This window comes from Cimex lectularius, unplaced genomic scaffold, assembly GCF_000648675.2.
Source record: "Cimex lectularius strain Harlan isolate CLEC.00 unplaced genomic scaffold, Clec_2.1 scaffold424, whole genome shotgun sequence".
Classification (NCBI taxonomy): Eukaryota; Metazoa; Arthropoda; class Insecta; order Hemiptera; family Cimicidae; genus Cimex; species Cimex lectularius.
In genome coordinates this window covers 173407-200514 of record NW_019393022.1, presented here as the reverse complement: position 1 = coordinate 200514, position 27108 = coordinate 173407, and the positions used below count along the sequence as shown (strand labels likewise).

The 27108-nt window shown below is 37.6% G+C and overlaps 1 protein-coding gene across 1 annotated transcript in view; it reads right to left on the bottom strand.

Moving 5' to 3' along the window:
• Positions 1-1037: 1037 nt before the first annotated feature.
• The window catches only part of LOC112128057 (calcitonin gene-related peptide type 1 receptor-like), a 110678-nt gene continuing 84607 nt past the window's right edge, over positions 1038-27108 (bottom strand). The window contains exons 4-5 of the mRNA XM_024229830.1: positions 3467-3580; positions 1038-1171 (exon numbers count right to left, since the gene is read on the bottom strand). Of these exons, the coding sequence (XP_024085598.1) occupies positions 1038-1171; positions 3467-3580 (248 nt within the window). The remainder of the gene's footprint in view (positions 1172-3466; positions 3581-27108) is intronic.

Sequence of the window (27108 nt, the reverse complement as noted above, 5' to 3'; positions counted from 1 at the left end):
CGAGAGATTCGTGAGAAATACGCGCTGTTTAAGATAAGCGCCGGGTTTATATGAAGTCGTCATGCAGAGTCAGCCGGGACAGATTTTTCAACTCTTAACTATGGACATGATTTTCCTATTTATCTCCGGTCCACGTGTCTTTTCCTGTCCAAATTTAGAATGAAAATTTAAGCTTGTCTTGCATAATAAGCCGTCATTTGCAAATGTATGATGTTGAAATTAAAACTGGATTGTTGTATGTTTCGACTCTATAATTTTTCAGACGAAATGGCGAAAACTTTTGGAACCTTTGTCGATGTAAACTATAACAAACGTTTATTGAGTTTAACTTCTGGTCGAACCCCTGTCTTTTTTTATTGGGGCGTTTTTGTGAAGAAAACCCGAGACTTCTAATTTTTTATATTTTACTTAGTGCCAGGGTAGCCAAAACTGATTCGTCTAACTCTCCATAATTACTGGATATTAGATATTCCAATAATAGGAACTTAACTACACTGAGAGGCAAAAAAGTGGCCACCAATAATACTTTAATTATCTCTTACACATATCTCCATTGATGAACTTACAAAATACTTGGACCGTTATAAAGGATTAAAGGTAACTAAACACAGATAAAATTACATTCACAGATAAATCCTTGAATAATCAATCTCTTCTTTGTGGTTTTTTTTCTGTAAAGTTTCTTTCTAACCTTCCGGTGGCTTGATTTTTATTTAAAGTTATACCATTTTTAAATTTGGGAAGGCGAAGACACTATAACTATTATTTGTAAATGATTTAGTTAAAATTTAACTTCGTGAATTATTTTCCACAATGAGTAACCTTGGCGGAAATTCCAATTGTGAGATAGGGCATGATCCATTCATCGAAATTTTAAATAATCATAAATCCTAGGATGTTACTAGGATATACGTCTATATATAGAAGATATACTTCTACCCCAATCTCCATCCCACAAACCTGAGGATGGTTACCACACAAACCAGAACCGAAAAATTCAGGCAAAAACATAATTTTAGCAAAATAAATTTGGTATTTTAATCTCTATTGCAATGGCAATATACCTTGAGGTCATCTGTGTCCACACATGTAGTGTAGTTTGTCCAGGTCTTGTTGCTGTCCGGATGCCGAAACCATGTGCCGTCTTCCAAACATGTCCGATGGCCCAGACCTGGATTCGAAAAATAAATTATAGCATACAAACAAGTTTTTCAAATTAGCACACAAATTTCTACATTATTTTAAGGCCATTAAGTTCACCTGAATTTGCTGCCGTTGGTTATGTTTTTAGTAACAATTATAGTTTAGCCATTAATAATATTACAAATTTGCAAATGTGTAAAGCTAAAAACATGAGGAGACTTTTATGGTTATGTAAGTTTTAAAACGAGCTCTCAGATGCGAGTTTTATGGTTGTACTCAAGTTCCAGCAAAATCCTGCTTTATCCCTGAAGACGGCCTGCATCCAAGTAATACAAGGTTTGAGAATTTTTTGATTATCCTTCATCTGGCTTTAAGTTTCTCCCTCATATCCTTGATAATATTTTCTAAGTTCTGAAGGATTTTCCTAGTTAGAATCCACGCAAGTGTTGCATTCAACTTTCCTTTCAAACTCGGATTTGATACTCTGACAAATTCCTTTAAAATATTTGCGAATAATTAATTATTTTAGAACAAACCAACCCTCCCGTTCAAGAGGTTACACTGCGTCCCATACCCCGACGGAACCTAGTGGCAGTCCTTAACTCCTCATGCTCTTTTTAACCCCTTAATCTTACCTTTTATTTCCGTAACAACTGTAACAACCCGTCCCCACACTAATCTCTTTTCCTATTCCAATTCCTGGCGTCCCAAGGTGTAGGGAGGGGGTGGTGTGCCGGTTCATCTTTAATGGCAGCCCCACTAATCGGCTAGGGTTGGAAGGGAAGCTGCTAAAATTAATGAGCTACAAAATGTTTAAAACAAAACTTTTGAAGAACTAGTACCGATATCCGATTTGCCAGTACTGTCAAAAGGACCAGGCCACCCTTGACGGTTTTATGTTGTTTGTTCACTCATAAGAATCGTTTAAAATAAATTCATTTCTATCAAATAATTCGGTTTTACCTTTTCTTTTATTTAATTACGTCGTGTGGGGTATGGCAAAATGGTAGCACAGCGTGGTTAGTAAAAAAATAACATTAATAAAATAAAAATAACAAAATAAAATAATAAAATAATAATAATAATAGAAAATAAACATGGACCTAGGTGAGCAGGAAAGCAGGAATGTTTCTGATTCAGACAGAATGAGCAAGTAAATGCGGAAAAGAATGATCCTTATATTTCTGATGAATTTGTTAAATTAATAGAAAAGTAAGTAAAAGAGTTTTGTGCAATATGTCCTAACGTCCAAAATAAAATTTCTAAAAAATACCGGGCTAAATTTGCTACTTCTATGACGTCTAGAATACTAAATCCTGTACAGCGGGATAAGGTTCTCGTCGTGGAAATCTAGGTAATCTAACGGATGTAAATAGATAGGAAAATATTTCTCATAAATCAGTTCCTCAGGAATCCGTAACACCCGGGGGATCAGGAAGAAGAGCAACTCCCAAAAAATTGTTTCGTGAAAAAGAAGTTCAAAGGGAATAGCACAGAAAATGATGACACTCAATTTGTACCTAAATTTTCTTGTTCATATTCAAATAACGGATATCTGGATAGTAAACAAAAAGAATTAAAGAAAAATTTATCCGGGCATCCAAATTACATAGTTCATTAATAACTTGCATAAATAAATTGGATTTATTTATTAATTACAAATGATCCCGAGTCTATTTTCAAATTTCTACATGCGCTACATCCGCACATACATTTATTAGCGTGAATGGAGAGGTGTATCCTTAATTACTTAGAGGAATCGAGTACTCTGGAGTAGTGTGAATATACACTGGTAGGGAATGTAATTTATTAGCGAGAATGGAAGGAATTATCCCCATCTACCCCGAGGAATATCAGGTACTCTTGGGTCGGGTGAATGCTAATCAGACTATCATATTTCTGTGTTTATGTGTATTTGTGTTTGTTATTTGTCTTATTTTATCCACAAGTTACGAGGCTCTAAGTAACAGAGAAATTAGACTAATAAGATAAAGAAAAATGTTGATTAACTTTATACCATAAAATATAGAAACTCAGCTGTAGAACAAAAAAGTAGGATTAATACGCGATAAAGGTAATAAAAGAAATATCAAGCTAAGGAGAGAAATCTGGTGATGACCAATATAGCTTGCCGGCCTTAAAACAAAAGACTACACTACTAACAATAAAAGTCTTTATCACAATTATGTCGGGGTATCAGTAAAAATCAATCAGATTTGACTAATCTAACTATATTCTCCACTCGTTTTATTTAATTCTGACAACATGTCTGTTACATGATACATGATACATAATAATATAATGTAATGATGAATAGACTTACGTTTGGGATCGAAACCGAAGATGAAATAAGGACAAGGGACGTGGATCACAGCTCCGGGCGAAGTTGCGTTGATACACGTCCATCCGTCGAACTCTTTCGGACACCCAAAGCCATCTGTAAACATAAATTGTGTGATAATCATCACTTATCTTTACCATTCCAATCTTTGACTGGATTAATAACGAAAACTACAATTATTTTTATTTTTTATTTAAACAATCAAGAAACGGGATTAACTTTTTACAATTGCGAAATTCTGATTTTCAGAAATTTTATGGTTATATAATACATACAAATTATATAGTACAATAATATAAAAAGGGGTAACAATAAATCATTACACTATTTCAATCTGGGCACTTTTTATAATATAATCTTGCAATTCTGTTTACTTGTCTTTGGAAATGTTTTATAAAACATTATTTATTGCTATTAGTTTAAAAAATTCATTGACCCAAGAGTAACTGTACATATATACGAAAATGAAAGATCTGTCATTTCATCGGGCGGTAGAGAAAGCAGACAGCCAATGCTAGATTCTCTTTTATTCAGTTGGGACTTAGATAAGGTCAGGATAGAAGGTCACGATGCCATCGCCGTTTTTAGTTATATACATTAGTTTGTTATGTACGGATAATGTAATATATAATATGTAACTTTCGGACTAGGAAAGGGGTCTGTGTATCCCCTATCATTATTGACTGCAACGTTTTTTAGTCGGGTTTTATGGATGTGGATTCTGGATAAGTGATCCAATAAAGCCCAAGGAAGCGAACCTGGGTGTATGGAGGATCTTGCAGTTTTGTGTGATTCGCTGTGCAGGTCTGACGTCTGAGAGCAAATGACAAGTGACGGCTTTTTCGTTTACAAGCTTGATCAGCCGAGTACACCAGTCGGTTATTTTACGGGGTTTCTTAAATTACTTCTGTTGTTAGGTCGGGTCAGAATTTTTGACTGCGTGAGCATGACAGCAGGGTAAATTATGTTATCTGATGGTAGTCTTGTCCTTTGCCATTTCGTGTGGGCTTGACGTTTGGTCATTATTATTTATCATAAATGAGTCTTGGAATGAGTCGGATAAATGTTTATTTAATGTTTTTGGTAGTGTCGATGTCCATAAAGTTTCTTGGAAGGTTGTGGTGAATTTATTAAAGGCTGCACATAGTTCGTCCCTAACCAAACCGAACCATCCCAAACCAAATTCTAGATATTAATTCTGACCATAATTACTATTAATGATAACTAACCTTTTGCTTTAACCAAAATATTTTCTTGATTAGGATTATCAAGTAAAATAAATTTGTTGAAGTCGTAAAGAGCGGTCAAGAATGATGTGGTTAAAAAAAATATCTTTTTCATTAAAATATGAATCTTTTTCATTTTTTGCAAATGTTTCGACCTTTATTCGGGTCATTTTCACGGCCTGGGTAAAATGTTCATTGGAAAAAAAGAACCAAGTACTTTATACTTACATAAAGTGTGGTGGTATTCTTGTGGTGTCATAGTGGTGGTTTTGTGTGAAAGTGTTGTGAAACGTGAATTTGTATTATGCTGTTTTTATATGGGTTTGAGAGGGTGAGGTACGCGGTAAATCAGTAACGGGGTTTCTCAAACTATAGGGAAAAAACACCACCAACCGACCTAGACATTTCCACCCAACCAAACTGAGCCCCAAATTGTTTCTTCTCTAGTAAACACTAGTTCTTCTTATCAAATTATTATTTCCGTTTTATTTACTTTTTATTCAATTATTTATTTACTTATTGTTATCGGTATAGAAGAATATATTTTCTTTATTAGGTTTACTCCTGTCATAAAGCTGAATAATTTGGCAAATATTTTTTGGCGTATTCGGGAGAGAATAAAATTTCCTTAAGTCATAATATATGCGACATGATAGTAAAACATGTTTTGCTGTTGTTATTTCATTAAATGGTTCGTATACAGGCGGAGGGTCGCGGGCCACCAAGTAAGTGACCCTTAGTAGTCCGGCAGTGTCCTACACTCAACCTACTCAATATATCCTGCCCCCTTCTCTTCAACCTAAACGTTGAAAGCCATGCCGGTGTCACGAGGCGCTAGGGGTCGCCTACGGACACGTTAAGGTGGGACAAAAGACCCCCTCCGTAACAGAAGGTAGGTGAACTAAATTTTGCGCAATGGACACTCGGCTCCTGATCTCTGCAGCGGACTGATCCTAGCTTCTCTAATTGATTAAACTGTAAGTGTTTTTTGTCTCCACCGATTAAGCACCTCCGTTCGTTAAATTATCAATTATTAATTGCCACAAGAAAGTTTAAGGCCTATTTATTTTTAGTTTGTATAAATTTTAACATTAAGTTAATAAATTTATTTTTGGTCAAGAAGGTTTTGTTTTACTTTTGCTTTTCATTTTACTTTTCTTTATTTTAATTTCCCCCACGCTTTCATCACAGCGTACTCTGCTGATTTCGCTGTACGTGGGCTTTGAAACTGCGAACCGTTTCCCGGACTTAAGGTAAATGTAGGTAACCGAAGTCCGTCGCAGGATAGAGCAAAGCTGACACCTGTATGGTAGACTTGATTTCACGGAGTTTGTTGTCTGTAACTGAATGCCAGATTTTTTTCCATTTTAAATACATTTTCTCCATAAAGGCCGCAATGAGGTCATCCTTGATTTTCTCCACAACCACTTCCCATCTGCAATTGCCTCCTTGGCAGCTATATCAGCTCTCTCATTGCCAGTGATGTACCAAATGAATCACCCACCAGTGACCGGAGATCCAGAGAAAAAATACTCTTTTCCCTTTTAAGCAAGACGTCTCAATGGGTATAAGAGATCCCGTACCATAGGGTTATTCCTGAAAGAATGATTACATGCTTTCAGGGCAGCCATTTGTTGTGAGATATTTTGAAACTCCTGTTTGTATATGTAGTCAGGAGTGGTGACGTTATTACATTTCGCCAATGATAGTAGAATTTTAGGGTCTGGTAAAAGCATGGATCGAGGTCACGATAGCTCAAGCGGTAGAGCAGCGGCGTATCAAGTCGAAGATCGTGGGTTCGAATCCCGCTCGTGCCATTGACTTTTTTATCTCAACTAAAAACCTTGATTAATTATAATATATTAATTGGTCAAGCGGGCAACGAAATTAGTGAATCTAATAATAAATAGTGAACCGCTAAAAAAAGCAGGTTGGGAAATATCGTTACCAAAAGGAAAATGGCCGAGAATAATAATTTTTGATGTGCAAAACGACATGGACAAAGAAAAACTACAGAAAACGTTTTGGCATTACAATTGCGAAAACTTGAACAAAGATAGTAAACATTTTATCCCTCTTTTCAAAACAGGCAGAAGAGACAGAAACTCAACCAACTGGGTAGTCGAAGTTACTCCGAACGTCCGAAAAATTCTCCTAAGCGAGGGAAGGATCTACATGAACCTAAAATCTTCTAGGGTCCGTGATTATGTACACGTTGCCAGAAGCTACAACTGCCAGGTCTATGGACATATTTCGGCAAAATGCGAATCCAAGGATAACACATGCTCACACTGCGCCGGAAAACACGATTGCAGAGAATGTCCGACAAAAAACAAAGACCTGCCAAAGTGCGCAAACTGTTTACGAGCCAAACGGAATGTAGAACACAGCGCCATAGATAAAGAGTGCCCGGTGTACAAAAAAGCCCTCGAAATAGTAATTAGTCGTACGAATTATGGGAAGAAGTAAAGAAACTTTGAGAATCATCCAGCACAACGCACACCACGAAAAATTAGTAATGAACGAGCTGATCCAAAAAGTCTTTGAGGAGAGCATATCTTGTATTATCCAAGAGCCCTGGTAAGATAGTAGGTTATAGTTAATTGGCGGACAACAACAACTGATCCAATCAATGGGATAACAGCAGCAGCAACCGTGATCAATAGTGACCAGCTCGACATCCTCAACCTAAGTAAATTGCAAATGACCCACCTCATATGCTCCCAGATCAAGAACCGACAATCAGATTTCTACCTAATAAATGCCTGTTTCCAATTCTCACTCGACATCGAAACACATTTGAGTCACTTATCGGTAATCATTCGTGAATTGCAAGGAAAAATAGTCTTGATAACGGTAGATTCAAATGCCTATTCCACCGTTTGGGGGGACAAAAAAACTGATGCGAAAGGTCAAAAAATTCTTGAATTCATGGAAGAACACAACCTTTTCTGCATAAACAACCCTTTATCCCCACCAACTTTCAAGATGCTAAACGAAAAATCTCACATTGACCTAACACTTGAAACTGGACCAATACTAAACGAAATAACAAGGTGGGAAGTTAAGGAAAACTGGACGAGCAGTGACCACGGAGTAATAATGATGGAAATAGGAAGGAATGGCCATACATCACTAGAAGCAAGGGGTTTCGCTATCAAAAAAGCTGATTGGGTAAGCTACCGAATGATGCTAGAAAGCAAGATTATTGAAGACTACCTAGAATCCAGGAGTACGCGCACCAGAACTGAGAATAGAGCATGCCGCAAAAGCCATCACGGACGCAATACTGAAGGCCAGTGAAAAAACTATTCCCAAAAAGAAAAAATGGCAAACAGCAGGGAAGCCATGGTGCAACGAGGAAGTATCCATACTCAAAACAAGGACCAATAGTTGTATATCCAATATATTTAGCTCCAAAAACTTATTAGAAAAACGGATAATTTTTAGCGTATGTTCCGATCATGGCAAACAAATTTACAAACAAAACAATTGTGACTAAACCCTGTATAAAAAGCGTGGAATCATTGGGTAAGGAAGGACCCTAATATTTTTCTTCCAAAAAACGCTACTTTAACTGTTGAAGATCCCCAAAAGGTCGTTTTTTTTTTCGTCTGTAGCATACAATTATAAAAATTGAATGAGCTTTAGGTTGATAGATAGATAACAACGTTTATTTACAATAAAAATTATTTTACAGAAAATATACAGTACATAAAACATCCTAGACAATAGCCCACAGGCTGTCTATGGAGTTGCCAAAAGAAAAAAACAGTAGAATAATATTAATAATGTTAATAATAAGAATACTAATGCTAATAATATTCCCCGTCTTAGGGATAATTTTTAGTTGTTAAAATAGGAACAAATTAGGATAAACGATTAAGGGAACAAAGGCTGCAAATCTGAAAAGGCGACCACCCGGACGGGAATGACGTGACGTCCCCCTCAAATCTGTCAAACATAACTTGGAAATAATTTGGGTACCGTTAAGAGACGGAATTGTGTACAATAAATGTTACTGAATATGCTCTCTGGTTTATTGAATTCTAGAACCTTACCTTCCCCTACACAACGATAAGTAGCGACGCGCTTACGCCGATTCATCGCTTGTCGCTTAGAGAAAAGCAAGCGAATATTGAGAGATTATTCGGCCGCCGCGCCGTCGTGCGCTTACACTTTATTAATAATAGAAATTATCAATTAGTAACGCTCTGTATTTTAGGGAGTACACAACATAATTGTAGAGAGTATGCCAGTTCTGCCCATTCAACAATGAATTTACTTCATTTTTTTCTAAAAACAATTGGCCAAACCACCCCAAAATTGAATGTGCGATATCAAGCGAAAAGGTGAATGCTGCTAAACTCCCAAGCCAAGCTCAGTAATTGCTGCCGAGTTCGAAAAGAAACACGAGGTCGAGCATTATCTTGATGAAATACCACACCTCTCATGTCAGTCATCTTAGGGCTTTTTTGCTGAATTGTCGCTTTCAATCGAGTTAATTGGGCGCAATAAAATTGTGATTTCTGGAAAATCGTGAAAGAATCCCAAATTACACCGGCCACTTTCAGTTTCAACAAATACTGAACATAATGTACCTCGAATTGTATAGAAAACATTAAAGAGAGAGAGAGAGAGAGAGAGAGAGAGAGAGAGAGAGAGAGAGAGAGAGAGAGAGAGAGAGAGAGAGAGAGAGAGAGAGAGAGAGGAAGAGAGAGAGAGTGAGGGAGAGGGAATAGGAGGAAGGGAGGGAGAGAGAGAGANAGAGAAAGAGAGAGAAAGAGAGAGAGTGAGGGAGAGGGAATAGGAGGGAGGGAGGGAGAGAGAGAAAGAGAGGGAGTGAGAGGGAGAGAGAGTTAGGGAGGGAGAGAAAGAGGAAATTACAATAAATTATTTACTATTTTATTCTCATTTTCCTAATTTCTGATTCATTTTGTTCTAACTAGATAAAATAAAAACAAAATCACAGTCTTATTATTAAATTATTTTTTATCGAGTTTTCATAAAACAATACGCCGTTGGGATGGAAGAATCAAAACTTATGTAACTAACAAAACGTACTAATCTCTTTTAAAAATGAGATCAACAAAGATTTCAAAAATAAAACTCGCACGAAATTGAAAATAAAATTTATATTCAATTATATATTTCTTCATTATTACAATTGTTACAACCACACGGTTTGTACTGATTAAGAGTAGAAAACTGCGAAGTATTTTTTTCCTCATAAAAATTTCCACGTACGTTGTATATTTTGTTGTTTCTGATCATAACAGTAATAATAAAACGGTCTTTCAAGAATAAAACAAAAAATAATAGATTTTATAAGTGTATTTACCTTTAAGGCTTTCGAATAATAAAAAAATTGAATTATTTTAATAACTTGTTTTATTTTGATAACGCTTATCATAAAATCCATCATACTTAAGTTTAATTTTTACGTTATTTGACTTACTGGGCAAATTGTTCAACATGTTTCATAGTTACAAGAAAAATTGGAGATGATTCCGTTTTTTTGGGAAAAGCGGACCGAAATTTACATCATGCTGATTCGCGTTTAGGTGAGTTTTACCCGTACCTCGTTATTCTGAGAGTTAGAACAGAACTATTTCGGCCAGGAGAAAATAGACAAAAAGTATTTAAAACCGTTTGCACCGTTCAATTCAGCGTATAAAATCCTTTCAAAAAAGTATAGTGATAGTATACTATCTTATCATTTGAAATAGTTAAGTTCCCATCCCGTTATCTTAGAGAATTGGATCAGAAATTTTTTGGGTCATGAGATATTAGACAAAAAATAAAAATCTACGTATCTGGGTTTTTCACAAAACGACCCAATAAAAATATAGGAGGATGAACAGAAGTTAATCGCAACCTGTACATTTGAACCAAAATCTTAATTTTTCCCACTTACCTATAAAATATTAAAGGGCTTCGAAACAGATAATTCATGCGTGCCAAATTTACGAATTTCTATTCGGCGCTAAGTCGACCTTGACAGCTCGTAAATTTTGCACTGCGTTCGGTTATTAAACTGGGCGCACTGCCAAAAAGTGGTTCAAAAGTTTGCTTCTGGAAATGAGTGGACTGAAGATGAACCACTGTCTGGTAGCCCTTCTCACTTGAATGACGACGAATTGAGGGAAGCTTTCGGACCGCATTCGAGCCAGTCAGGAGCATGCCAATGTTAAATGTATGTAAGCTATGAAATCATTTGCTACAGCTTACATCGACTTGGAAGACACGGTGACGTTTTTGCCTGGATTAGGACCTGCGACAAAAAATGGATCCTGCACAGGTAAAACGGGGAAGTCATACCATTCGTAACATAAATTTGGCTGCATACAAATTACCCTCTCCCATTGACGCAAAACCCGAATATTCACCAACAAAATGTCATGCTTTGTTCTAGGTCAGTGGTCGGCAAACGGCAGCTCGAGAGCGCATGCGGCTCTTTGTCTTCTTGGCTGCAGCTCTTTTACTTCGGCACTAGGTTTAAATTTAACAGGTGTTTGCCTTTCACGCATTTGTTTTATATTTGCATTTACATAATCAATGTTGTCTCGAAAGAAACCTCCATTTTCTTGTTTTTTATCTATACCATCAGATGGGAGTGCGGTACTGTTGAACTACTATTACTTACCCCTACCCTACTTACCCTACTTTCCAGGGAAATGCAAGGCCATTGTTCTCATTAGTGGAATATTTGTTTTTTTAAAGCTTTGGCAAATTGCTTATCAACTTGTCGTATTGAACTTGCAGTATTTTATATTTCCTCAGGTAAAGAAGTTCTAGAATAAAATAATCCACCCACAGAGCTTTGCACCCAACCAGATAGACCGTTTATCCATGAAGAAGGTCTTGTTGTACAGCTTGCTGCTATCTTAGGTTGGTCTATAGAAAGTGGTTTTCTTGACATATGATGACGAGCATGATCTCCATGGTGATAACGGCGTCTGCGTTGTACAGGCTTTTCTCTTTCTTGATTAAGTTTTTCTAAGCACTGCACAACATCACTACATTCTTCATTTTTACTAAGTCTTCTAAGTTTTTCTTTACCAATATCTAGTGGTGTTTTACCTCCCTTTCAGTATCGATATTAGCCCCTCAACTGATAAGCGCTCTAACTTTAGGGAGATTTTCTTCATCAGACATTTCCTGAAGAATTTGCTCATCAGGTTCAAAGACTTTAGGAACAACAAAGCGACGCTAGTCTTTGTTTAAAAAAACCTCTGAATGCCACGGTAACATAAATTAATTTTTTGCTCTTTAATATTAATATTGGCAGCTATGAAATGCAGTTGCTGAATTTAAAAAATAAAGAATTTTGGAGCTCAAAATTTGAGCGTCTTTATAACGATTTACAGCTATTAGTGAAAAATAAATGTGAAATAAATTTGCAGCACAAATGGTCTGCTTTGAAAGATCTAGCGAGGGAAGATATGTTGATTTTTAACACCTTGTTGATGATGATCAACTGAAGAAACTACCGTTTGCTGTACTTTTCTTATTTGGGTGTACATATTTATGCGAACAATAATTTTCAAGCTTGAACATTATCAAGAGTAGATTAAGAAACCGGTTTATCCATGACAACTTGAAATCGTGCCTAAAAATAAAAAGAACATACAAACCTGACTTAACCCTACTTTCCAGGGAAATGCAAGGCCATTGTTCTCATTAGTGGAATATATAATATTTTTTTTAAGGATACGTTTTATATTATTTAACTTGTTATATTATTAAATAAATATTATCTTTATATAAGAATTATACTAAGTTTTATTTAATGTACCGTTAATTAAACTAAGACATATTCAGCAAAGACAAGCTCGAAAATATATTTTTAATTCGCTCGCAAGAGGATCTTCCGCCCGCAATGGACAAGGAGCAATTCACCGTGCTGGAATCCGACTCACACTCAATCAGCATCACGAGAGGCAGGATAAAAAGGCAGCATAAAAAAAGCACGAGTGCCCCATCCTCCCCAAAAAGTAAACTGCCAAAGGGAGGAAACAACAACAATAACGTTTGCAACGGTTCAACATCAACGCTAGTCAACCCTATAGACAGACTAGCGTAAAAGACTTTTATTGAACACCAACGAAAGCGATACGGAAAGCGGTCAAATACCTGGCGGCAACCCATTATGACTACCACTGCTACCAGCTGAAAGAGGATAAATGTTTTCGCGTGGTGATAAGAGGCCTTCATCAAACCACGTCAAACAACGAGATAAAAAAGAATTACAGAGTAAACACTATCAAGTCGAAAGGGTACACCAGCTTCTTCATCCCGTGACGAAAACAGCACTTCCCTTATTTTTTGTTTATCTTGAGAAAAATAAAAATTCCGAAAACACATTCAAGGAACAATATCTGCTAGATAAACGTCGAGGAACCTCGAAGACGCACCAATATTGTACAGTGTACTAGATGTCAAGACTACGGTCACACACGGACAAACTGTAATCATCCGCCCAGATGCGTGAGGTGCAAGGGTCCACATCAATTCGCCCAGTGTCCAAGACCAATAAGCATGCCGGAAACCTGTGATATTTGCGGAGGGTCTCATCCTGCGAACTACAAGGGAGGTGCTACCCACAAGGAATTACAAGAATTACGGAAGCAAAGACACCTTCAAGGAGCATCCAACGTAACAACTGCACAACCGAAACCAGCGATGACACCGAACGACTTCCCAGGACTTCCTATCAGAAGAAAGGCCCAGGCACTAATCGCCAAAAAAACAAAAACAAATACCCCGACCCCTACTACAGTCGCGTCAGCCTGGAATAAAACTTCATCAATCATCTCAGCTACGCTCGTGTTGCTGCACCCACCAATAATCCCTCACCCCCACCAGCACCCCAAATAGATATCACCCAACATCTCACTTCTTTCCTTAGTGATTGTAAATCACTGATAACTCCCCTCATCTCCCTTCTCACTACCCTTGTAGCTGAACTCCTTACCAAGCTTTCCCGATGAATTATATCCCCTCCAATCCACTCACAGTTCTACTCTGGAACTCAAACGGAATACAAACAAGATCTCGAAGTACTACTTCCAAACAGACAAATAGACGTAGCACTTATAACAGAAACTCACTTCACCGACCGACATGTCTTCCATATGAAATGATATAGACGTACAGGGGTGACTTTAATGGAAGTCGAGCTTAAGGCGGTACACTAATCCTTGCCAGACATTCCTTACAGCATAATATCCACTCCCTGGTATCTACTGACTCCCATCAAGTGACTTCGATCTCTCTCCCCTTTTCCTCCGCACCCATTATCTTGTCAGCAGTACATTGTACCCCGTCAGTTCCTTTACACATTCCCCAATTAAAATCCATGTTTAGCTCTTTCGGAAGACGGTTTGTTGCTGGAGGAGAATTAATGGCAAGAATCCACAATGGGGCAGCAGAGTCGCAAATTCTCGTGGACGCCTTCTTCAAAAGGTAATCCTATCAGAAAATTATTCCTTTATCTCTCCTAACCAACCAATTGGCCTTCCGACCCCAAGTTGTGAATTTCTTTGTTGCATTCATTTTCACATCTATCCAGGGTTTACACGACCTATCCTCAGATCACTCCCCAGTACTACTTTCTCTAAATTTAACTACACTCACCAAACCTACAAAACCATCTCTTCTACAAAACACAGTTAACTGGAAACTTTTCCAAGATACCATGAATTCCTCTTTAAACCTAATAATTTCCATGAAATCAGCCGACGAGGTTGATGCTGCTGTTTACAACCTCACCACCACCATACAGTACTCCATTGCACAATCCTCAGCCCCTAGAACGCACCATCTCCCCCGTAAAGATGATCTCCCAAGTCACAGCCGCTCCATATTAAACGCCAAACGTCAGGCTAGAAGATGATGGTAACAAACCCGTTATCCCTCCCTTAAAAGAACTCTCAGCCGGATAACTGTGACTCTTCGTACTCAACTATCCTCTTACCGATCTTCTCAGTACAATAAACACCTCGAAACCCGTTCCACACATGAAAACTCCCTCTGGTCCGTCTACGTGATGGATCCTGCGTCAGGAATGACAAAGAGAAATCAAACTTATTCGCAGCCCATTTAGAATCCACGTTTACTCCTCTTGAAAACAACAGCGATGCCTGTCACACACAGGATGTAATAGATAACCTTAATATTCCATTCCACTTCATCTCCCCCTCAAACCTTTTCATCCTTCTGAAATAAAATATGACATTCACAATTCCTAAAATAGAAGATCTCCTGGGTACGACCTAATCACCTCCACCATACCTACCTACCACGAAAGACCATAGTCTTCTTAACCACCATATATAATGCCATCCTACGAACTACTTACTATCCCCTCTTATGGAAATTTATCCTCATTCCTAAAGCTCATAAACCTCTTGACCAAATACCCTCCTACAGCCTTCTTCCTACCATGTCCAAAATCCTTGAAAGGCTCCTCTTAAATCGACTAATCCCTATATAGATACTTATAACATTATTCCCTTTCACCAATTCGGCTTCCGCCCACATCATTCAACGACCCAACAAGGTTTTAGAGTAGTGGACACCATTTCCTCTGCTCTGGAGAACAAAGAGTATTGCCTGGGTGCGTTCCTAGATGTAGCACAAGCTTTTGACAGGGTGTGGCACCCGGGAATACTTTAAAAACTCAAACGTTTCCTACCCGCTACTTATTACCTTATCCTGAAATCCTACCTAACAGACCGCTGCTTCACAGTGAGGTGAAGTAACAAGTTGTCTGAAATCAGGCCAATACAAGCCGGTGTCCCACAAGGGAATATCCTTGGTCCTATTCTTTACACCATCTATACTGCTGACCTACCTACTCACCCCAATACCATCATTACCACCTACACGGACGATACCGCAGTTTTGTCCTCCAACTTGAATCCTACACAAGCTACCTCTAGTATCCAAGAACACCTTGAGCTCATCGAAGGTTGGTGTAAAAAGTGGAGGACAAGATTAAACGGAGAAAAGTGTATCCAATGTATATTCACTTTGAAAAAGCAGTCTTGCCCTCAATAATGAAGAGATACCGACTTCCACTCAAGTCAAATACCTAGGACTATACCTTGACAGCAGACCGACGTGGAATCCCCACACGAGACTGAAAAGACAAAAACTCAGCAGAAGACTTGGTCAATTATGCAAACTACTAGTACCAAAATCCGGGTTGACCATCAGCACTAAATTGACCTTATACTAGACTTTACTACGACCACTTTGGACATACGGTGTGGAACTGTGGGGTTCCGCCAAACCATCCAATATCCAGCGTGTCCAGTCTTTCCAGCAAAAGTCCTCGATCGTTAAAGTTCCTTTTTACGTCTCTAACCTCACTATCCACAAAGACCTCAACGTTCCTTTTGTCCACGAACTGATCCATTCCCGATTTCAAAAATTTCATACTAACCTATCGATCCATCCTAACCCTACCGCTAGAGTCCTCTCCACATATTTCCATCCCGAGTATCCACCACCTCGCCTAAAACGAGTATGGCCCCGAGACCTCCTTGCCCCTTAATCCGTTAAAAAAGTGCCAGCACTGGCTGGCTTCTCATGGCATGCGTCTTTCGGGTGCAGTGCTGGCATCAATGTTAGTGCTGTGACCCAGAGGTGAACAATATACATTGTGATCTCATTTGTATTATGTACAAGTATGTATAGGCTACAAATAAATAAATTAAAAGTAAAAAAAAAACACTTTTAATTCTAATTATTAACATAAAAATGTCTACTAAAGCAAAGCTCAAGTTCAAAAAATGGCTCTGAATAAACTTCAATTTTTGTATTTTTGTTTATATTTGGCTCTTTTGGATGACGAGTTTGCCGACCACTGTTCTAGGTGGAGTACTTTTTTATACTTTTTGAACCACCTTTGAGCAATCCGTTCATTTATTGTTTCATCATACAACGTTATGAAACTGAATCTTGTTTTTGTAGAAAGACGGTGAAATAGCTAATTGTAATACGATGATCTCTGAATTCCAACTTTACCTTTCCCTTTCTGATGCCATTTACATAACTGATCTAGGGCCGACAAAAGTAATATTTCTGTGTCTTCTTCTTTTGCGCTGAGTATATTTTCCGATGGGACCCAACTCGTTTTGTACAATTGTCCTCATTTCTCTTTGAATTCCTCATTATCGGCCTCTTTCAATTCCCGAGGCGATCCGTCGATTTGTAAAACCTTTTTTAAACTATCGAAGTTATTCTGTTTCTTACAATTTACTCGTATTTTATTGAAGTTTATGTCACATCGAGAAGAAAAACCTTGTTTAACTAACAAACAACTAACAAGGTTACAGAATAACTTCTAGTTCACCATGAAAATTATAAACCACGTCCCCTAAAGGTAGAAACAAAACATTTGGTACAAAGGAAGGTCTTATATTTAAAAAAAGTAAGAATCCGAAAATTGGAATTTTCTCAAATTAGTGCCGCTTTAGGGAGAAAGGGGTAGTCACATCATCAAAATTATAACGCATTTCCCGTGTAAGTACAAATGTGATATGTCCAGTGAATTACTAAATAAATAATGGCGAACAACAAGTTAAGCAAGGTAATCCTGATTATGAGTTGTTTCAAATTTAAAAAAAAAATAGTGACTACATTTAATAATTGATATTGATTGAGTCTCATTGGTGTAAAAGAAAGCAACTTACAAAAAAATGAATTTACAGGAGTACAGTAAGGTTTTATTTGGATTTCAGCCCGTCCTATCCTCTGTTTCAAGGGTAGCAGAGGTCTTCTCGCTGGCGCCGAGTGGGACGAAAAATTGGCCATCACATCGAGTTGATGACACTTTCTTCACTTTCAACGTTTCATTATCTGGCCTTGGCCGTTCTCTAATAACACAACAGCCGTGCCGCAACAGTTGCAACTATAGCGCTCCACGCCCAAAACTTTATCGAACATTAAAAAGAGGAAATTCGACAGAAGGCTCAGAGATGAACAAAATAAGAAAAGAGAAATATGACGACAGTTCGTAACTTCGAAATTTACTGGATAAAAATCACTATAGACATATTAAACTCATAGAGAATAAAACAACCCACTTCCCTACGTTGTACTCACCTTACTTTTAATTACTAAGGCCCCATGTATATTCAATACTGTACAACATATATTTATTATAATATAGCAACTTCTGATCATAGGTCATGCGCTGATCCGTCAAGTACCAATAGTATGCAGTATCTGCATCGACAAAACTTACAAATTAATTTTAAAAATAGGAAATTCACAATGAACAATTCTCATTATTATTAAAAAACACAAAACAAATCACAGTTTCTCAATGAAGATGGCGCAATGCTGAAACCGTCTGAATCAAAAAAATGGCATGTTAAGACAGTCGCAGTATTAGGCCGTGTGCCGGGTCAAATTGATTATAAGTTATATCCGAGTATAACTATTTTGTTAAATAAAGAAGGTGATGACAATGCTAGGATACAGGTGCTACTCCTAGGATAGTCATCAGCACTCTCTCCCACTCTAGAGATTTTGTAAAGATTTTCAATTAACAAACGAGTTAGTCTTAAGTTAGATGTCCCGAAAGCATATCGGAGAGATTTGATTTAGATTCGTAAATTAAAAGAACTGAATGTATATCAGTATTTATTTGTAATTTCTGGAATAAAAGTTTTTAAAAAGCATTCGACAAAAGAAATTATTTAACTGCCGCAGTCGGACTGGACATTGTCGAACGTTATTGAATGAATATCGAGTAACTTTCCGATTCAACGGTTAATCGGCAGTCGGACAATCAACAATCGGTGAAGAGTTCAGCACATATGAACTTTCCTCCCGGACAACGACATCCAACTTCTAGACCCTCGGAACCAGCGAATATGGTCGAGGAGCGAGGAGCTCTCCTTTTTATGTAAGACAATAATTAAAATAATCTCATTGAAGTTTGTAATATTATTAACATATTCTTAAAAAACGAAAATTTTTGTTAATTGCTAACAAATATCCAATATGGCTTTCCCAGAATTTAAAAAAGAATTTCTGGACATGGTGCCGGAATTCAATGGAGACCCAACCGTTCTAACACGATTCATCCACATATCGCAAAAATTACTTAACAAATTTTTAGATACTCACCACCCTAATGACTTCCAAAATGTATACCTGCATTCATGTTTAAGAAATAAAATAAAAGGTCCTGCAGCTCAAGTGATTGAAAATAGTAACGTGTCAAACTGGGCAGATTTAAAAACTGCATTGTTAGAGGGATACGCCGACAAAAGGGGCGCGTTCACTCTCCAGATTGAAATCTCTAGACTAACACAACAACATGACAAACCATATGAGTTCTATAAACGAGTACAGAACTTGTTAAACTTACAAATAGCATATTTTCAAAACCACAATCCCCTTCAAGCCAACACTTTAATTGACTATGCGAGAGGCGTCGCACTCCGTGACTTACTAAGAGGTCTAAAACAACCCCTAGGCTCACATATGCGGACTAGGAACTCAAGTATTTTCACAGAAGCACTAAATATCCTCACGAATGATTTTCAGTTCTTGAAACCTCTTCCGGAACCAGACAATTATCCGTCAAAGAAACCTCGCTTTCAACCACAGAGTAGACACCCAGACTCCCCAAACAATATTCTCATTTTTCTCAAGTACCTCAGCGGGGACTCAGCAAGAATCCCCAATTAATTTCCCTCAAAACAAAAAATCTAACACACAGAATTCACAAAACACTATGTTCGCCCCGCGAAATCAAGCCGCGAACGGACGTGACATCAGACCGACACCCATGTCGATACAAAGTAGGCAATCGTTCAGAGAACCCAATAATTTTTTCTCACAGCAAAATTCCAAATTCAAACTGTAGAAGAAATTCATCACTTAAATAACCAAACAACCGCCACAGAAAATTCACTACACCAACAGCAGTCGAGCTTGGAACCTATGGATCATTTTTTAGAAAACACAAGCCTCTACCCGAATATCACTTGATGATACAATGCAACCAAGCAAGCCTCCCATATATAGAATTTAGAAACCCATCTCTCAAAATTTTAATCGACACAGGTAGTACAACATTCTTTATGAATCCTGAAATAGAACAAAAACACTTAAAAAAATAAATAAAATAAGATCCGTTTAAAATTACATCGGCACACGGAAACTCTACCGAAAAATTTAATACATTTATTCCATGTTCTCATCTATTCCAAATGAGCGGCTTACATTTAAAAGTTAGAATATTTAAATTTCTTTAAAACATTTTGAAAAATTCGATCTCTTATTAGGCATAGACGCTCTTACATATCTGAACGCTCTTATCGATCTTGAAAATAATCAGCTCGTCACGCCACACACTACGTTGAAAATATCATATCAAAAAACCAGTAACGAAACTGGAATATGTAATTTAGGCGCGAGGACAGAACAAATTATAAAAGTTCCCATAAGAAATGTAAAATCCGGTGAAGCGATCGTTCCCCATATAAGCTATAATAATTGTGAGATAACAGAAAGCCTAGTAAAAGTAGAGGATCATGAAGCGTTTTGCGTAATTATAAATTTTAGTGATGTAAGTTCGGAATTTAAATTAGAAGCTCCTATCCAATCGAAAACTCGAATTTGAAACGAAGTTTCCCAATTAGAAAATTCGTATACAAAAAATCATCAAGTCAAATCAAATAAAGTAGACCTAACTAAAATCAGAACAAATCCATGAACTTAGACGAAACATTAGTTATTAAAAATTAACAAAGGAATTTAATGGTATATTTTATCAGGAAAACAAGGGCACTGATATTAAAGTCGCTGATACGTTATCACGTGTCGAACGAAATGTGAATTATGCTGACAGAAGAGACAAAGAAGTCGATGACTTCCTTACGCAATTCTTTCTAGAAAATCCAAAAACGACAATGAAACTGACATTGAGGCATTTCACTCCAACGCGGAGGGAAATATGATAATAACAATACTCATTATCGAAGGACCGGATAATATCGGAAAAACCAAATAATTATCTCACTAATAGAAAATAGACTAGAACATAGTTCAACCAAACCGAAAATAATAAAGTTAAACGAAGGAAAACAAGGCTCGTAATCCAAATTTCAAAAACAAACTTCGAATCAGACATTATCAGTACAGCCACGACCTTTGAGCGGAACGCATCTTGTTTTGTAGAGAGCCGCAGCTACTTCTTTTTCTACAGATTCGTAAATCAATTTACTTTATCTTCATTTATTATTGTTCTTTTTCTTATTTTTTGGGCTGTGCTATTCCTTTTAGTTTTCTTTTTGTACTGTTTTTGTAGACTTCGGTTTTGTTAAATATTAATGTTATTAATTTTACAATTAATTAAGGTTTTTAGTTGAGATGAAAAAAGTTAATGGCACGAGAGGGATTCGNCTCGTGCTATTAACTTTTTTCATCTCAACTAAAAACCTTAATTAATTGTAATGATTTCATTGGTCAAGCGGACCACGAAATTAGTGAATTTAGTTATTAATTTTGTAAATAAGTGTTGAAGGCAATCCCGGTCGACGGCTGGTCGACCAGAGGGAATGTCCGCCTCGAGCGGGGACACGATTCTAGTCCAGACAGAATGGAAGAGTATGTTAGTCCCACATCTAGGTTTTTCCTGAATCGGGCCACGATGAGAATGCACTAAGTTTGAACATTGAAAATTCTGACAAACAAGAAAATCTTTTTTCGACCTTTGATACGAGGCCAAATAAATTAACGACCAAGCACGCGGTCTATCAGTATTGCATGCTATGACACTAGGAAAATTAATCTATGAAAACCACCCAAAAATTCGACAGGAAGTGATCGCCATAGACAAATCGGGTCGGAACAGAATCAGGTTCATTCTAACCATACCAAGCGGCAAACATAATAGTTAAGTCTGAATATTAACTAAAAAATGATTTTAGGGCGTATATTCCGTCATTTCTGACCATTAGCGAGGGAATAATAAGAGGAGTAGATACTGATTTAAGCGACGCGGAACTTTTGCAAACAACTACTCTTCCCCCCCCTTTCTAGACTAAAGTGGCAGGAAAATTTTTCACAAATTTATAAGTGCAAGCTACAAATATTATCTAGTAATTTGGCGCTGGTCCCTTTCGATACCACTCAAAATATGCTAAACTCCCTGACCGGTCTAATGAAAGAGGCTTTTTCAGGTTGTAGTGTGGGCAATCGTCCTGTGTTAGAAAGAAAAAATGCCTGGTTTGACTTTGAATGTTTGCGGATGCGCAATAAAGTATTAGACTTACTAAACCTCTTCCGTAGTACAAACTCAAGCGTTATTAGAAGAAATTATCTTTTTGCTAATAAAAAATATAAAACTCTTTGTGTTAACAAAAGAAAACAATTTTTTTCCTTGGTTGTTGATCGGTTCTCTCTTACAAAGGATGCTAGCGAGTTTTGGAGATTGGTCAACTTATACAAAAGCAAGAATTTTATTTGTGGCTCAGATATTACATTAGATTCCTGGGTTTCTCATTTCGGCGCCTTACTTAACCCGCCCCTGAAGACATCAATTTCCTTTACTGAACACCTGTTTTGGAATGACGCGATAGATGCCTCCTTCACATTCGCGGAATTAAAATCAGTACTGGTTAACCTCAAGTCGAAAAAACCCCAGGTCTTGACTCGATTCTCTACGAAGTTTACCAAAATGCTCCAGACTGTTTTTTAGAACGCCTCCTTTCCTTATTTAATTTTATTTATGAGTCAGGTGTTGTTCCTCCTTCTTTTGGTAGGTCAATTATATTTCCTCTCTTTAAGAATGGGGATGTGGACATTCCATCTAACTATAGAGGAATTTCTTGCTTAGACGCAGTTTCAAAAATATTTTCGGGAATGCTCCTGAGGCGACTGGAATATTTTGGGTCTTCTAACAATCTTCTAAGTGAATGTCAGGTAGGCTTCCGTAAGGGCTTCTCCACTTCTGACATTTATATTCATTCTTCATAATCTTGTTAATTTGTCATTTTCAAAACTAAAGAAGTTGTACTCTTTCTTTGTCGATTTCAGGGCGGCTTTCGATTGTGTTGATAGAAGAGTCCTCTTTCTGAAACTCGGTAATTTGGGAGTATCTAGTGACTAGTCAGTTTATAAGGGTCGGGAAGGCAATTCTCTCACAGACTAAGAGTGCGGTCAGGGGGTAAGGGGTATTTCCGAATTTTTTGAGGTATCTTGTGGTGTGAGACAAGGATGTGTCCTAAGCCCTTTACTCTTTTCCATATTCTTGGATGATCTCCCGTCTAGCTTGGATTTTGGAGTCCGTGTTAGTGGTACAATTATTAAGATTGGTAGTATGCTACTAAAGCCGTTTTTAAGTCTCTCAAACAGCTTTCGGCTTTACTGGGGTTGAGGTAATACCGTATTAAGTAGTGCGAATTAATCCATGGTCAAACAAAAATTCGGTGTAGGCTTTTGAATGGAAGATAGCCGCGTTATGCGAAATAACTTTCTACCAGTATCCGAAATTACCAAAAATCTCCTTCAATTTAGTTATAACCGAGACTGCAGTAGCATTTCGTAGTGGAGACTGAATCATAAACCTCGAAAAATCATCAACCGCAATAAATGCGTAACGGAAACCTTGGCTAATCGGTAGTGGGCCAGCTAAGTCAATAAACAGCCTCTCCCCGGGTCTTTCGGCTTCATAGCTGTTTAAATTTCCTCCCGGTAAAGCTTGAACCGATTTCACTTTTGCACATGTTATGCACTGTTTTACATTTTCTATAACAAAGCGTATCAGGTTAGGAAAATAAAAGAGGTCTCGAATCTTGTTTATCGTCCTAGATATACCAAGGTGGCCTCCAACTAGCAGGAGTGGTAATATTTAAAAATTATATCCCGTAATGATTTTGGTTCTACCGCGCGATATTTATTTTTTCCTATTTCGTAATATAACACTGATTTCTTTAGAAAATTTTTTTTTCATCCCTCCCTGCTTTATTTTATTTTTATATCACTTATGTCTGGGTCCCTTTCTTGATCCTGTTTAAAGTTTTTAAAAATTTCTGGATTGGACTTTAAAACATATAAATTTTCTTCTATTTCCTTGTCCTCGTCCTCTTTCGAATCATCTATGGGATTGCGTGACAGATAATCAGCAATCGATTTTTTTTCCATTTATGTGTACAACCTTGTACCTAAAGGACATAAGATGGGTAACAAAACGCTCGAGGCGCCCTCCAAGACCCTGCATATTAACAATGGTTGTTAATGCTTTGTGATCCCTATTTTTTTTTAGTCCAAAGTCTATTGCAAGGGCTTCTAGGTCGAAAGCTGAATAGTTTTGCTCCGACTGCTTGAGCTTTCTGGAGGTGAAGGCTGCTGGTTGCCAACCCCGATCGATCTTCTGCGCCAGTTAGGCAGAAACTCCCATCTTACAGCCGTCACAGAACAAGGAAAATGGTTTTGAAAAATCTGGTGTTTTTAAAGCAGGGGGTGTAGTTAATCTTCGGCGTAAAGTATTCCATGATTTTTCACATTACACCGACCAAATTAAACGAGAGTCTCTTTTCCTTAAATCGTTTAATGATTTGGCTATTTTTGCTAAATCTGGAATGAAGCGTCCAAAAAAATTGAAAGCTCCTAAGAATTGGGCAATCTGTTTTGGCGTTTGTGGTTTCGGAATTTTCAAGATTGCGTTGACACGTGCAGGGCCTACCGATACCTTCCGATGTTCTATCGTATGCCCAAAAAAATCTATTCTTCTTTGGGCTAATTGCATTTTCTGTGGGTTGATAGTAAGTCCTGCACTTCTCAAGCGTTCAAAAATTAACTGTAAATGTTGCAAATGCTCTTCATATGAATTCGAATATATGACCAGATCGTCGAAATAAAAAAATAAACAATCATAAATTAAATCCCCAAAAATCTTTTCCTTCAGAATAGTCAAAATCTGGCCACCCGTAGCTAGGCCGAAGGGTATTCTTCGGAACGCATATGTGTTCCAGGGAACTTGAACACTTGTTAATTTTTTGGCGTTTTCGCTTATCGGTATCTGATGGTAAGCGCTTTTAAGGTCAAAAACTGAGAAAAAAAAACCAGCACGCAAATGAATCATTGCTTCCTCAATGGTAGGGGTCTGTTGGGATACATATTGGATTTTTGCATTGAGATCTCTGTAGTCGATGACCAAACGAAAGTCCTTGGACATACCTCTATTTGGTTTCTTTGGTACCACAAAGCATGGGGAGGTATAATGCGAAGAAATCGGTTCTATGACACCCTCTTCGAGAAGGCGGTTGATTTTAGACTTTAATGCAAGATACCTAACTTTCTAGACAGAAGAAGTTTTCGTATGAGAAGTGGCTCCGCTTACTCAGGGAGCTTTGCTCAGGAAAATGGAGTACCACAGGGCAGTGTGCTTAGTGCTACACTTTTATGTTTAACCTTTAATGAAGTCTTAACTATATACGATCGCCGAGTAGAACTGTCACGAGCCCAATGATTAGGATTGGGTATCTCGGATAAAAAATAAGATGGAGGTACTCGGGTGTGCGAGAGATCCCGAGGAATAAGGATTCACAGGATTGAGTACCTTTGATTTATAATATATGTTTAATTTTATATGCTTTGGTGGAGTTGAAAATTAGTTTAATTTGATTTCGTTTATTATCGTATAAATTCAGTATTTTATTTAATTTAAAATAAGGAAGGCTTTATTCATTATTTGATATTGGCTATATTGGGATTTTGTGTACAATAAAGGTGGAATAATTAAAAGTTACCTCGTTTTATTTTATTTATTAACTCAAGGTTAATTAATAGTAAACGTCGTTACAATTTGATAACAGGCGTTACATAAATGGGTAGCAGAGCGTGGTTAATATCGCGCGTGTGTTATCGCTCGGGCCCTGAGCAAGCTTAAGCAAGGTTAAGCAGAAAAGTGTAGCACTAAGCACATAGCCCTGTGGTACTCCATTTTCCTGAGCAAAGCTCCCTGAGTAAGCGGAGCCATATCTCATACGAAAACTTCTTCTGTCTAGAAAGTTCATAATAAATAATAGCATACATCCTGATATCCCTAAATTCTGTAGCGTATCTATAATCAGACGTCTCCATGTTCGGTCAAACGTGGTTTGTATATCTAAAAATACCGCTAATAATTTATTTTTATTTTTCAATGAGTCATATATAGCTTGTTCTAGATTTACAAGATTATCCCTTACACTCCTGTTTCTTCTGAAGCCACTTTGCCATTCAGGTAGCAGCCCTCGGGTCTCTAGATACTAGTGTAGTCTGTTTGCAATCATCTTTTTAGCTAGTTTACAGATGGCCCAGGTTAAAGATATGGGTCGATAGTTTTTGCCTCCAGCGGATGCTTATCTTTTTTAAGGATCTTTATTGTGTACGCGATTTTCCAGATGTGTCGAAACTCCCCATATCCATAGATTCTGTTAATAATTTTAAGTATAATTACTCAAGGGCCGGGGAGGTGTCTTTGCGCGAATTTAGAGCAAAAGGAATTGGTATAGTTTGCTATAGCGGATACATCGTGATAATGCGTGGCAAGAATGTTGGCAATGGTAACAGGGGTTGTAGTAATTTCCCCATTGTTTTGAGTATGCTATGGATAGTGTGTATCTCTTCCCTCTTATTGTTCTGACTGTATCCCAGAAGACAGCTATGGGAGTGTTGGAAGTGGTATTCTTAAGAAATTGCCGCCAGGAATCTCTTTTACCTTTTTTGATAATACATCTAGTATGTTTTTTGGCCGCATTGTATTTATCAAGGCTGTTTGTTGAAGGGCGACGTATAAATTGTCTTAGGCACTTTTTCCTACTTTTAGTTGCCTATTCGCGTTCTTTATTCCACGAAGGGACTTTTTTACGTTTAACTTGTGTAGGACAAGACCGTGGAATTGCTTTAAGAAGCTGCTTCTAGAAGAAGTTCATTAATAGTTGCAAGCAACCTATCTAAGTCATTATCAATGAGATTTAGCAGCCTAAGGCTCACTTCTTCCTGGAACATCAACCAGTCAGCCTTCTGAATTTGCCTCCTCAAAGGTCCATTGGTTGGGTTGTTATGAGAGGTGCAGGTAATCAATACGGGAAAATGATCACTACCATGTAAATCATCTAGAGTGTGCGAGAGAAACTCAGGGTGTAGGGAGGGGCTAATTAGTGTTAAATCTACAGTACAAATTCACTATTTTTCGTGGCCCGCTTGACGAATTAATAACATACAATTAATTACGGTTTTAAGTTGAGCTAAAAAAAGTCAGTATCACCAGCGGGATTCGAACCGACGACCTTCGGCTTGAAACGCCGCTACTCTACCACTTGAGCTATTGTGACTTCAATCCCGTCGTTTTGCCATTTTTCAAATGTCGTGTAATAGGAT